Raw genomic sequence first — 13,021 nt, 5'->3', positions numbered from 1 at the left:
CCCTTAATAAGTAGTTTGTTACCTTTATTCCAGCTCCGTGTGGGTCTCCCGATGCTGGCCCCTCCCCCAATCTGCCTTCTTGGCTGAGATCATCAGAATTTAAAATCTCAGTCAATCCAATGCTTTTCCATATGGATTTACCCAAACGCCCACCCAGGTCAATCAGCTTCTCCTCATAGAGATGCATTGCATCAATTAATCTCTATGAGGAAAGTTCAGCGTTTCCATGCAGCGTGTGGAGACTCTGAATGTCGGAGCTGCACTGACCCAGGAAGAACCTGAAGTGGCCATCTGAGTGACTGCCACTGGAGGTGTCCCCAAGCAGCAATGTAAAGGAAGTGTTTACATGAAAATGTCTGCAGACACAGACTATATTCACCAGAACAACTACATTAATACCGTTCTAGCCTTGGCAACTGTTGATTGACATTGCACCTTGTTGCCAATGCCTAGTTTGTTGTCTATAACAGTTTCCAAATCCTTCTTGTGTGTTGTTTTTCCTTACTAACTACCATTTAAGGTTTGGTTGCTTGTGAATTCCTCACCCTGAAGTACATAATGCGGCCTCGCTGAGGGAAAGGTCGAACACATATGGTGGAGCTGCCCTAAGATAACTACATATTGGGAGATGATCCAGACCACAATGACTGAGATCTTTAGAGAACCACAACAATTAACTGCGGAAATAGCCTTACTGCACCTAACCCCATCGCCAATCTCGAAATACCGAAAGTCAATCACCAGACACCTCCTCAACGGAGCAAAATCTCTAATACCAGCCATGTGGAAGCAGGTAGACATCCCCACAAAAGAAAATTGGCTTGAGCGAGTTGAGGAAATATAAACGGGCACTAACTAACAATGATATAAAGGTCTCAGACCTACAATAGGGCTGATACCTGACTCAGTTTCACAATAATACTATTCCCTCCGGCCGCTAAGATACCCCTTTCAGCACCCTTTACCTTGCAGGCCATACAGTTGTTCCCTAACGATCCACATGCCTACATTCTTCTTACCTTCAAAATGAATCTATACAATGATAACACTAACAGCTTAGACACAAATATTATCACCTGGACTTAGCGCACCTATATCCAACGCTTAGGTGTAGCATAGTCTCGGCACTCCAACAACCCATGGGATGACTACCCATGCATATGTCATTATTAAAGCTGGTTGCCACGGATCATACTATGTTTTACGAGTAATTGCTATCTCACTTACATTGCGACCTGCATGTCACACCACTCATTGTTCGGCTGGAGATCTGCGCATCTCTCTGTGTCAGACGACATGATACCTAACCGAGACCTGCGTGTCTTGCCATACCGGTTTCCTACCTATTCTACTCTTCTTATATCTAACTTACTTTGAATAAAAAGATATTTTAAAAAAAAAACCTTTGCATTTATCTACATTAAATGTAATCTACCATTTGAGTACCCAGTTCCCTAATCGATCTAAATCCCACCTGGGATTTACCTGGGTTGAAGACCTGTGAATTAAAATGTACAATGTTTTCGTGCGAAATTATAAGAATTGTACCTTATGTGTAATGGATCATTTCAGGGAATTCATAATGAAATACAGTTCCTACTACATCAATAGTTTTGTATCAAACCAATATATTTTTTTCCCAGCATGTTTAATATACACAGATTTTAGAAACCCATTTTAAAGTATTTTTAATGTGATCATACATTTATATTTTGTTAAATTGCAGTATGAGGTAAAGGCCCCAGTTCCTTCGATGTGCTTTAGAACTATCTGCAAGCAAATGGCAAAAATGCACGAAGCTATTTATGATGTTCTCCCGGAAGAACAAACTCGTGTAAGTTTCTTTATAGTTTTGTTGTCGTGAATGCATCTGGTATTATGTTTAATATCCCTGTGGCACTAAGTTTCAGGCAATAACATAGTCCAAAAACATTTTTTTCGACTAAATACAATGTGATCATGACTGTACATCCATTGCTTTCCCATAAAACAGGCTCTATTCCTAAGAATAAACTCAAGCTGTAGACTTCATTTAAAGAGTCAGCTGTGCCATTTAAATGTCACAAACGACGGAGGACCACAGCATGGGTACGTAATCCAAATATGATTGCTATTTCTTCAGAGCTATACTCTTTGTCATGCTGCTTAATTATGACACATGGCCATTGTCTCAGTTGTGATGTTTGAACCTTGTTGTGTGGAGGTCAGGCACTCCTAGCTAGACTTGCTTCTCTGTTAACATCCCACGTAACCACATGGGTGTTTATTGGTGACGTAATTGTGAATGCCAGCCAACTTCCACCATAGCATCTCAACAAATAATGTTTTTACATTGTCATGCCGAACATGGAAAGGGCCATCTCAAAACTATTCCCATAAAGGTGCACTCAATCATTTTATGATGTAAATATTTGCGTTTAAGTTAATCCACAGGAACTAAAAGCATATCCCGAACTATGAAAAACTACCTATCAGTTTGCACTGTGCAGTGAAACCGGTGTCTGCTAAATCCAGTGGCAGTGACTTTATCCTCACTCCAGCCAACACTAGGTCATTGTATAGCTGATCTACAAGAAAACCCATTTTATGATGCTTCCGACATTGCAACCAGAGGCAATTTTAAACTCATTGGAAATTTTTATTTTTTCCCCTATATTTACCTGTATCATATTGTTAAGTTTTCCACGCTTACCCTAGGGGGTACTGATCTAACCAGTGTCCTAGGGTTGGCAATAAATGGAGTTGCACGTGTGCAACTTAGTCGCATATGCACAATTAAACACGTGACATCATCAGTGATGTCGATACTATAATGCACACCTGCCATGAATGCGCATTATGCATATTCACGGCAGGCACTTCACCCTAGTCAACAAGCATTTCCTAGACGGGTATCGCAGCCCACGGGACAGCCAGGAAATAAAGAATTAGAACCCCTCTCACCTAATAAGTGACAATTTAAAAATGATGAGCTGTACACACACAGTCCTTAACATATTGCCAGTCATGCATCTCCCCCCACTCTGCCTCTCACACTAACCTCCAGCACTCTGCCTCTCACACTCACCTCCACCACTCTGCCTCTCACACTCGCCTCCACCCCTCACCTATACCACTCTGCTTCTCACACTCACCTTCACCACTCTGCCTCTCACACTCGCCTCCACCCCTCACCTATACCACTCTGCTTCTCACACTCACCTTCACCACTCTGCTTCTACCCCTCACCTTCACCACTCTGCCTCTCACACTCACCTTCACCACTCTGCCTCTCACACTCGCCTCCACCCCTCACCTTCACCACTCTGCCTCTCACACTCACCTCCACCACTCTGCCTCTCACACTCGCCTCCACCCCTCTCCTTTACCACTCTGCTTCTCACACTCACCTTCACCACTCTGCCTCTACCCCTCACCTTCACCACTCTGCCTCTCACACTCACCTTCACCACTCTGCCTCTCACCTCCACCACTCTGCCTCTCACACTCACCTCCACCACTCTGCCTCTCACACTCACCTCCACCACTCTGCCTCTCACACTTACCCCCCGTTCTGCCTGTCAAGGTTTAGTGTACAGTGTAATTTGAGCCTTTTATGTGTTTGGTTTATCTTATCATATTGTTAATTAAAAATGTTAAAAGCTGTTTTATTCTATTTTACAGAATGGTGGCAGCAGACATTGCATTTTACACTGGAAATGTGCAGGCTTTGAAAGGTCTTAAAGATCTGGATCTGGGCATGGCCGAAATTTGGGAGCAGAAGAGGTGATTACGAAGATAATCATTGTAATACAGACACTTTATACAAGAGAACTGGATATCTTGAAGTTAGGACCTTGGGATTCCAAAGTGCAAGGCAGTATAAAGCGCATGTGGAGACTGGACTCACCTTGACTGTTGGTGATATCCCTTCTTGGTGACCTTCCACGGACTTCAAATGATTTGCTAAACTGTACATTTTATACATTTTATTTTCCTCTGAAACAGGCTCAGGTTACTTTGGACCAAATCCAAACAAATGCATGGCTGTAACACAGCTTTCCTTACGTCAGATACCTATACAGCGTTGTATTTTAAAGAAACTAAATGCTCTTTTTCTTCGATTTGGAGCAATGACTTTGCATACTTTTCCTTCTAATATAATGATGGTACAAATTACTTATGGTGAAAATATAAAAATGTAAAGGATAGTGTTGTGGACAGAAGAAGAAGTATTTTTTTACATATCTTGCAAGAAAATCTTTTGGGTCTCTGTACATACAATGATAATTGTACAGTGTTCGTCTTAAAATTAATGGAATAAACCCTTTGGGTTAGGAGACTGTAAAATGACAATGTATCCATGCCTTGCCGAGTCCGAACGGTTTAAAAGATGTCTCAGTTTCCTGCTCACTCCTAACAAGTCCCTGTACAAAGTATGGCTTCCGATTCCGTACTTCTGTTTACTTGACTTTTGAGCTAGATAGAGGCCGCAGCCCCAGATAAATCTCTTCATCCCACAAGGATGTAGCTCAGATTCACAGGAGGACTACGATTGTGTTATCCATGTAGCTATCGGTGCTTTGATTAATTAGGAACGATTGAATAGTTTGGGGACAATGCTGTAAAACTGTTGGTCTTTTCAATCAGTATTTTTGTACATTCTTATTTTAAATTAAGGTATTTTTGCCTTTACTATACATAGCAGAGCATAAGTATTTATTTGCAGTATCTGCTATGGATGTTGATATTTTCTGATTGCGTTTTTAAGTAAAGTTGACTTCAATAATTTTTGACCTACTATTTTTTGCTTCTTTTAAAAATAATTTCTAGTTGTCAGATAGTGGGGTTATATCTATATATTTCAGTTTATATATAAATATATAAAAAATCTGAGGGTTTTTTTTTGTTTTTTTTTTATATTTACAATATGTAACATTGTAAAGTGCCTGTCTGGCAGAATAAGTGACATCAAGTAGACAATATTTTGGTCATTGTGCCAGAGGTCTCCGCAGCAGACAGCATCCCTCTGGCTTACCAGCACTCCAGTATTAAGTGCCTGTGTAAAATCTCTCCGGATGTTTCACTCCAAAGTAAAATATGTGCCTACCCTTCTTATAACTTTGATTTTTGCTGCTATATAAAGTCTGAAAGACTTGTTAATTTTACCATACCATCAGGTAAAAAAGTGACCAGTTATTTTGCTGTCTTGGGGCACTTTGTTGCATTTTATATTTCTTCGCACATCTAAAAGTGTAACTTTTTTTAAAAATTTTTTTTTTTTTTCTTTCATGACTGTTATAAATTTTATCCATGGCTCAGCTGATGATGGTTTGCAGGGTGAGATATATATATAAAATCATTTTTTAATTATTTTTTTTTATTTGTTTAATTTTTTACAGACTTGCCCTACAGTAAATATCAAATGACATTGACTTTTTATCTTCTGTAATGGCCTTCTGTAATGGCTAACCTTGGCGTGGCAAGTGTGCTCTGTTTTTCACATTATCTTTTACAAGCCATCACTGTTCTAGATTAATGAATTGTATCTTGCGGAATCTGCTGATGGTTCAAGCTTGCTTCTCCATAGTGTGTTTCTGATCCAAGGAACAAATCCAGCTTAATGTGTAATATATTCACTATTCGTATCACCTTGTAACTGTGCATGGTCTCCATTGCCGCTAATTGCAGTGCTGCCACTTATAAAACACGGAATTATCATACTTTTGCAGAGCTGGGACACAGGAATAATTTTTGAGCTTTGAAATTCTGGTACGGCGGGATAACTTGCGCACTTTACATGTCCACATAGCAACAAAATGAAGAACAATACTGGGTGAAACAATGAATGGGTGAAAGCCAGAATTAACAGCAAATAACAAACCGGTTTCTTTGGCTAATCAAGAAGAAAGCTACTTTGCTGCATACAAGAAGTGAATTCACCATACTGAAAGCCTGTTTTTCTCCTTGTCTCAGGATCACTTTCATTTTTGTTTGAATATAGAGGTGCTTGTCTTACCTTATCTTAAGTGCTTCTGTTATGTCTTGCTGCCCATGTGCAATCATGGTTTATTTACTAAACAGTGACTTGTCAACTAATCTGCAATGTTTAGACAAAACATATTATGGACTAATATCTACAGCAGATTTTGTTAAGTCCATCTCAAATCACTGTTTTAGTGGATAAGCCCCCTCTGGAGTGCCTCACTATCTGACTTCTACAGGATGAAACTATAGCACAGTGCTATAGTAATACTACCAATGTCTCTGGATTAAACGCTCTCTGTACTAAATTGTAAAATGAACTTTGCATCTAATAAATTGTCCTTTTTGATGCTCCAATTTACATGTAATTTTTATTTATTTTTTGGGACAATGTTTATATTTCAGTTTTACGCGAACACAATTTTAAAACACAGAAGCTGGGAAGAAACAGTAGTACATCGTTACAGGTCTGTCAGGCTAGTAATGACTAATGTTAGCAAAACATTGTGTTATATAACATATTACAACAGTGAACAAAAATGATGCTTTTACGCGACGTATGTACAGAATATATATAAACATTATATTGTGAAGAAAACCAAAATATAAATTACGTAAATAGGTGAAAAGTAAAAAAAAATTTGAAATAAAAAAAAAAAATATATATATATATATATAATGATTTTCGAGATTCCTCCATATACCAGCAGATTCTTATATCCTCTTTAACAGGTTGTTATATTTTTGTTTACGTGTATTGTGTTTTTCCCATATTCTTTACTACTTTACGAAACTTATAGTGTGAATTCCCAGCTCTTTGTAACGTAAGAAAAGGTTCTAAGTCTGTATTATCGCTAGTCTGGGCTGATCAAAGCAATGTGCAGCATGAAAGTTCCAAACCTATACGGTAGGACCCGAAGCAAGCTGCTAAGTCTGCGGAGGTACGTTAGTGTGGAAGTAAACAAGCCTTGCCATGTTTTGAAAAACGGTACTATACAGAATGAGAGTGTAGAAGAAACAATTGGTGGTTGGACGGAGAGAAAGAAGAAAAAACAAAAGTCCTTGAGTTGCTCAGTACACTATGAACATTGTGCCTGTTCTGTGCCCAGCGCTAGAGGACCCGATATAAAGATTCCTGCTGATTATTTCCATATGCCAGGGTTATTTATTAAAGTGTATTTTTTTTTTTTTATAAATTTTTATTTTTGCGGTGCATAGAAAGTTTACAAGCTGGCATGAGGTGCCCCGAAAGCAATCCTCTAGCATTTCCACGCCAAACATGCGGGACATATGATAACCAGGCACAATTATGTATTATAATATTGTTAGTTTATGCATACAATTTTTTTTTTATTTTTTTTTAAATTCTTTATTTTTGTCGTGCATGTATCACCAACATTTACTCAAAGCTACACCAGCTTCTGAGTGCAATTTACAATATTCAACAGAATAACAGGTGGACACAGCACAATTTTTAGTTTATAACAAAGAAAGGAACAATAAAGGAATACGACTCAATCAGTTAATGTTGAGTTGGATAGCATGAAGCTTTCCATGCATGGTCAGGACCAAAGTCCTTTGTGTCAGGTATAGGCATTCTCACTTCTAATGTTAAACTTTTACTTAAGACTTAAGAAGAGGTTTCTAGACACTGGGAAAGTCCCGGAACATCTTCAAGGTAGATTTTGATACTATACAGTCAGAGTTCCCGCCCATACAATATACATGTAACTCGTCATCACGTGCCTATCAGTTGCCATTGTCCAAGGTGACCGCTGCTGATAGTGAGGTGGTATAGAGTGCGACCGGCGCGGCAGTCATGCCGAGTTACCAGTCTCCATCAATGCCCAACTTACGTATGAATTACATTGCTCGTCCAACCGCGTCTCCGGATCTGATAAAGGTTTAACATTAACTCCACCTCCCATGGAGAGTCCAGAGGGAGGGGTGCAAGAAACAAGAAAGATAAGAAACTTAACACAAAGAAAAAGACGAGACTAAGAAAGGTGGAAAAATATAGTAATGTGAGAGAGAGAAATTAGAAGTAGAGCAGCTGTCTAAAAAATAGAGAGCAGGTTAGATGGAGGGGAGGGAGAGGAAGGGGGAGGGAAAAAAGAAAAGGAAGGAAAAAGGAAGAGGGGGCGGAGGGGGGCTTCCTGTGCGAGATCCCGCCTACTTTCACTAGATAAGATGCCGTCAAGCTCAACCCGAGCCCAGTGGACTACTGTCCCATGGCTCCCAAATCTTTTGAAACGAACCTACTGTCCCTCGTACTCTTGCAGTCAAGTCGTCCATGATTCTACACTCTCTAATCCTAGACGTCACTCCGTAAAAATCGGGGCCTTCCGGGGAAAGCCACGCGGTCACTATAGCCCGGCGTGCGCTCAGGGTTATCTTGTGCGCCAATGTTTGTTCCCTCCTGGTCCAGCCCTCCAGAGACCTATTCAGCAGGTACACCCAAGGGTCCATACGCAGGGGTCTGTTGAACGTCTGCCTCAGAAGGTCCTCTACCGACCTCCAGAAGCCGGTGAGTTTTGGACATTCCCACCACATATGGATATAGGTGCCCCGGTGACCGCAACCCCGCCAGCAGTCATCGTTGACCAACTTGCGCATGCGATACAGTTGAACAGGCGTGGTATACCACCGCAGCATGGTCTTCCACGCCTGTTCTTGGAGTGTGACACAAATCGAGACGGTGGCATTCGCCTCCCAGATCTCCCTCCACTCCAAACCCTCCAATACCTCGCCCAGATCCGTTTCCCATCGCTCAGTATAATTTAGGTTACCCCATTCACTGGTTTCCGTGCTTAAGTGTGCGTACAGAAGCGTAATCATACCCTTGGGGGTGGTCCCAGTGGAGCAAAGCCTTTCATAAAAGGTCAATGGGCCCAAAGCAGCCTTCTTAATGCGGGGTTTGTTAGCAAAGTCGCGGATCTGGACGTAGCGGAAAAAATCTGCAGGGGTGAGATGGGCACTCTGTTGTAGCTCAGTAAATTGGACCACCGAGCCGTTACGGTAAAGCTGATGTAGACGCTGGAGCCCCGTTCGGTCAATGTTACGGAATTCTCTGGGTGCCATGCCGGGGGGAAAATCCCCATTCCTGAGGATCGGGGTCATCGGGGAGGGAGACGTCGCCAATCGATATTTGAAATGACATGCGTCCCAAATTCGGATAGAATTGAGGATGGCCGGACACGTACTCCGTATAGCGGGTCTATGCTCTTCGGGGATCCACATTGCGAACTCGGGAGCATCGACCCCTACCATCATAGATTCAACGTCCGTCCATCTTCTCTCCCCTGGCGGGGAGTGCCACATGGCTATCTGCGTAAGCTGTGCCGCAAGATAATAGAAGTATAGATTAGGTAGGCCCAAACCCCCTCTATCCTTTCTTCTATACAGAACTTGGCGGGAAATTCTATGCCTCTTATTCTGCCAGATAAAGTCCCCAATCGATTGTTGCAAAGGGACCAGTTGGGTTTTAGTGATGCGGATGGGAAGAGCCTGAAATAAAAACAATATACGTGGCAGAATGTTCATCTTGACAGAATGGATGCGGCCTATCCACGAGATGGGTCTATCTGTCCACTTATTAAGGTCACCCATTAGGGTTCTCATCATCGGGGCGTAGTTAGCGATGTATAGGCGATCAGGGTCGGCAGTCAGGTGGATTCCGAGGTACTTAACGGAGTACGCTTCTATCTTGAGTTGATACGTGTCCTTGATCCGCGTGATCTCCGCGTCCGTAAGGCAGACCGGGAGAGCACTAGATTTCTGGATATTCGCCTTATAGCCTGATAGCTCGCCGTATTCCGCCATGACCCTCTGTAGTGCCAACATGGAATCAATAGGATTCGTAACAGTCAGGAGGACGTCGTCTGCATAGGCTGACACTTTGTATTCATCAGCTCCCGCCTTGACACCTGTAATATCCGGGTTTCGTCGGATGGCCTGTAGTAGCGGTTCCAAGGCAAGCACAAATAGGAGGGGGGAGAGAGGGCAACCCTGCCTAGATCCGTTATACAGCCGAAACTGAGTCTTAGGGGCGCCCCCGTTATTTGGATCTGCGCTCGCACATCCTGATACATCGCTCTCGTCACCGTGACATATTCGTCTGGAAAGCCCATAGTCTTCAATACCGGGAAGAGGAATTGCCAACGCACCCTATCGAAGGCTTTTTCGGCGTCAATAGACACCGTCAGGGTGGGAGTGCCGGTGGTCTTCTGTTTCCATATCAAGTCGATATTCCTCCTGGTATTTTCGAACAGCTGCCTTCCTTGAATAAAACCGACCTGATCAGCGTGTATTAGGGTGGTCAACAGGGGGTTCAACCTGTCCGCTTGGATCTTTGCTAGGATCTTCAGATCATGATTAATTAAAGATATGGGCCTACAATTTTCTGGGAGGAGCGAATCCTTTCCCGGTTTGGGCAACAGGACAATGGTGGCCAAAGACATATCAGGATCCAGTCGTCCCCCCTGACGTAGATGTGTGAAGAGTCGGGTCAATTGAGGTACAAGTTCGTCCCGAAAGGTTTTATAATAAGTGCCATCGAAGCCGTCCGGTCCAGGCGCCTTATTCCCTTTCAGGTGCGATATAGCTTTGTCAACCTTATCTTCCGTAATCTCAGCAGCCAGCGCTCCTGCAGCATCTTCGCTCAATTTGGGTAACCCCAAGCCATCTAGATATTGGAGGATCCGATCTTCCTCTCTCCCTCCAGGATGAGCACCGCCGGGCGAGTGATTGTATAAAATATTATAGAAGTCTTCAAAGACCTTCGCTATCTCCGCGGATGTTAGTTTCGTCGTGCCATCTGGATGCCTAATAGCCGTAATATGGGCCCTATCCTGTCTAGGTCGAAGAGTCCTGGCGAGAAGTGTGTCCATTTTGTTGGCGCTTTCATAATAAGTTCGCTTGGACCATACCATGGACCTAGCTGTGTCATCCAGTAATAGCGTACGTATGTCTCTCCGGACTGCTTCCAACTGCCTATATACTCTCTCTTCCGGCGCTGTCTGGTGTTTCTGTTCTAGGGATCTCAATTGTCTCAGGAGCTTATCCAGTGTCTGATATTTCAACTTCTTTTTCCTGGTGGCCAGTTTAATTAAGTTCCCCCTTATGACAGCCTTATGAGCCGCCCATAGCGTGCTCGCGTGAATATCTGGGGTGGCGTTCAATTCGAAATATTCCACAATCCCCTTACGGATTTGTTCCCGTATCTCTTCACCTCGCAGCAAGGACGCGTTCAGCCTCCACGTCCATGGTGAGGCCACGCATAAGTTGCCCAGTGTGATAGACACATCCGCGTGATTGGACCACGAGATGTTACCAATTGTGGAGTCCGCGATCCTGGACATGCCCGATGCGTTGGCAAGGAAAATGTCGATACGTGAATACGTGCCATGGGGGGCCGAGAAAAAGGAGTACGCCTTATCTCCTGGGTGGTGAGCCCGCCACACGTCTACCAGTCCTAAATCGGCTATGAAGTCTCTGAGCAACCTGTCCTGTCCGCCCCTGCCCTGAGACCTAGGGACTCCAGTGCGCGAGCTCCTGTCTGCAGCCGGGCATGGGGCAGCATTAAAGTCTGCACCCATGTACACTAGGCCATGAGGGAGGGCCAGGAATTTGTCTCGAAGCGTGGACCAGAAGGCAGGCTCCGGTTGATTTGGTGCATATATGTTTATCAGGTGGATTACATGGGAATATAAGGAACCCGAGACGATGACGAAGCGACCCTCTGGGTCTGCATCAAGTGAGCTAACATTTAGCGGGCAGCTGCGCCGGACGAGGATCGCCACCCCATTGCGCTTGCGATGGGACCTGGCTTCATATGACCCTGCGAAGGTGTGGTCTCTCAACCGAAATTGAGCCTGTTTGAGCAGGTGCGTCTGCACAAAAGCTATATCGGATTTCAACCTATTCAACTCTTTGAACATCAGTCGGCGCTTGCGAGGCGCATTAAGACCTTTTACATTCAGGGAGTGTACCCTAACCGTCATCTCGAGGAATCGTAGCCCCGGCAACATGCACCCTGTCCGCCATCCCTATGTTCCCCGGCAAGTCATCAAACACATCCCTCCGCCGAGCCCCTATCAGCCCCCCTACATGAAAAAAGATTAGAGAAAGAGGGGAAGGAACAGAGAGAAGAAGAGAAGAATGAGAGAAGGCAGCGTCCAGACTCAGTCTGACGCCAAGAAACTCTGGTCTTACCAAACGCCAGAGTGTTATGGGAACGTGTTCCCACCTTCCAGCCACGGTCAACGTAGGGAGGAACAATGGGATATGGAGCCCCTAACCACGGGCGCCCTCTCATAGCTTCAGTAAGAAGCCTTCCCCCTGTTCAGCGTCCTTAAAGGGTCCCCTGTCCCAGCGGTGACCTTGCCCAATTGGCATGTGAGAATCGAGCTTCCCCTCAGGGACGGCCAAGCCCTCGGTATTAAAGGTTTCAGGCGTCGGGAAGAGACGGCCTGCATAGGTCTATGAGTTATCGTGGTATTCCCCGTCAACCCACCCCCCCACCCCCCAACACCTTTGTACAAAAGAGACATCAGATAGAAAAGGCATATCCCAGAGTGATAAACATATTAACTGAAATCAGGATATACAAACTACAATTTGCCATTTACAGTGTACAATGTACAATATGGACTATGCATGGTGTCCCGTGTCGCGGAGCGCGAGGGTCCAGACAGGAGTATCACACTCAGCGGCAGTGACACCACAGGGAAAAGTTAAGTCACATTATGGCAGTGCCTCCCTCTATACCCCTTATTCCCCTGCTTCTCAATAGCACGGGAGGGAAACTATACCGTAGTTCAGACTCACACGGAATGTGCAGGGACCCCGGACCCCGGACCCCTGGCCATATAGGACATCCCACGGGTTCACTATTTTTCACAGAAAAAAGGGGAATATCAATCCTAGCTGGATAAGGCGAACTAAACCCATAGACAGATACTGGCCAATCAATTGGCCCATATCTCCTCCTTAAAGTAGGGCATTTATGCCCCATAGCAGGACATCGAACCCAATAAAAGGGGTGCTGTGCAGCGCT

General features: G+C 44.0%; 1 protein-coding gene across 2 annotated transcripts in view; it reads left to right on the top strand.

Moving 5' to 3' along the window:
* VPS54 (VPS54 subunit of GARP complex) overlaps window positions 1–4,846 on the top strand; it is a 94,116-nt gene extending 89,270 nt beyond the window's left edge. For both annotated transcript variants that reach the window (XM_063443766.1, XM_063443767.1), the window contains exons 21-23: window positions 1,727–1,834; window positions 1,994–2,088; window positions 3,664–4,846. In XM_063443766.1, coding sequence (XP_063299836.1) covers window positions 1,727–1,834; window positions 1,994–2,088; window positions 3,664–3,769 — 309 coding nt within the window. In that variant the 3' untranslated portion in view covers window positions 3,770–4,846. The remainder of the gene's footprint in view (window positions 1–1,726; window positions 1,835–1,993; window positions 2,089–3,663) is intronic.
* Window positions 4,847–13,021: the final 8,175 nt, after the last annotated feature.

This window comes from Pelobates fuscus, chromosome 2 (genome assembly GCF_036172605.1).
Source record: "Pelobates fuscus isolate aPelFus1 chromosome 2, aPelFus1.pri, whole genome shotgun sequence".
Lineage (NCBI taxonomy): Eukaryota > Metazoa > Chordata > Amphibia > Anura > Pelobatidae > Pelobates > Pelobates fuscus.
The sequence above is the reverse complement of the archived record's forward strand: the minus strand, read 5'-3'. Positions and strand labels throughout refer to the sequence as shown.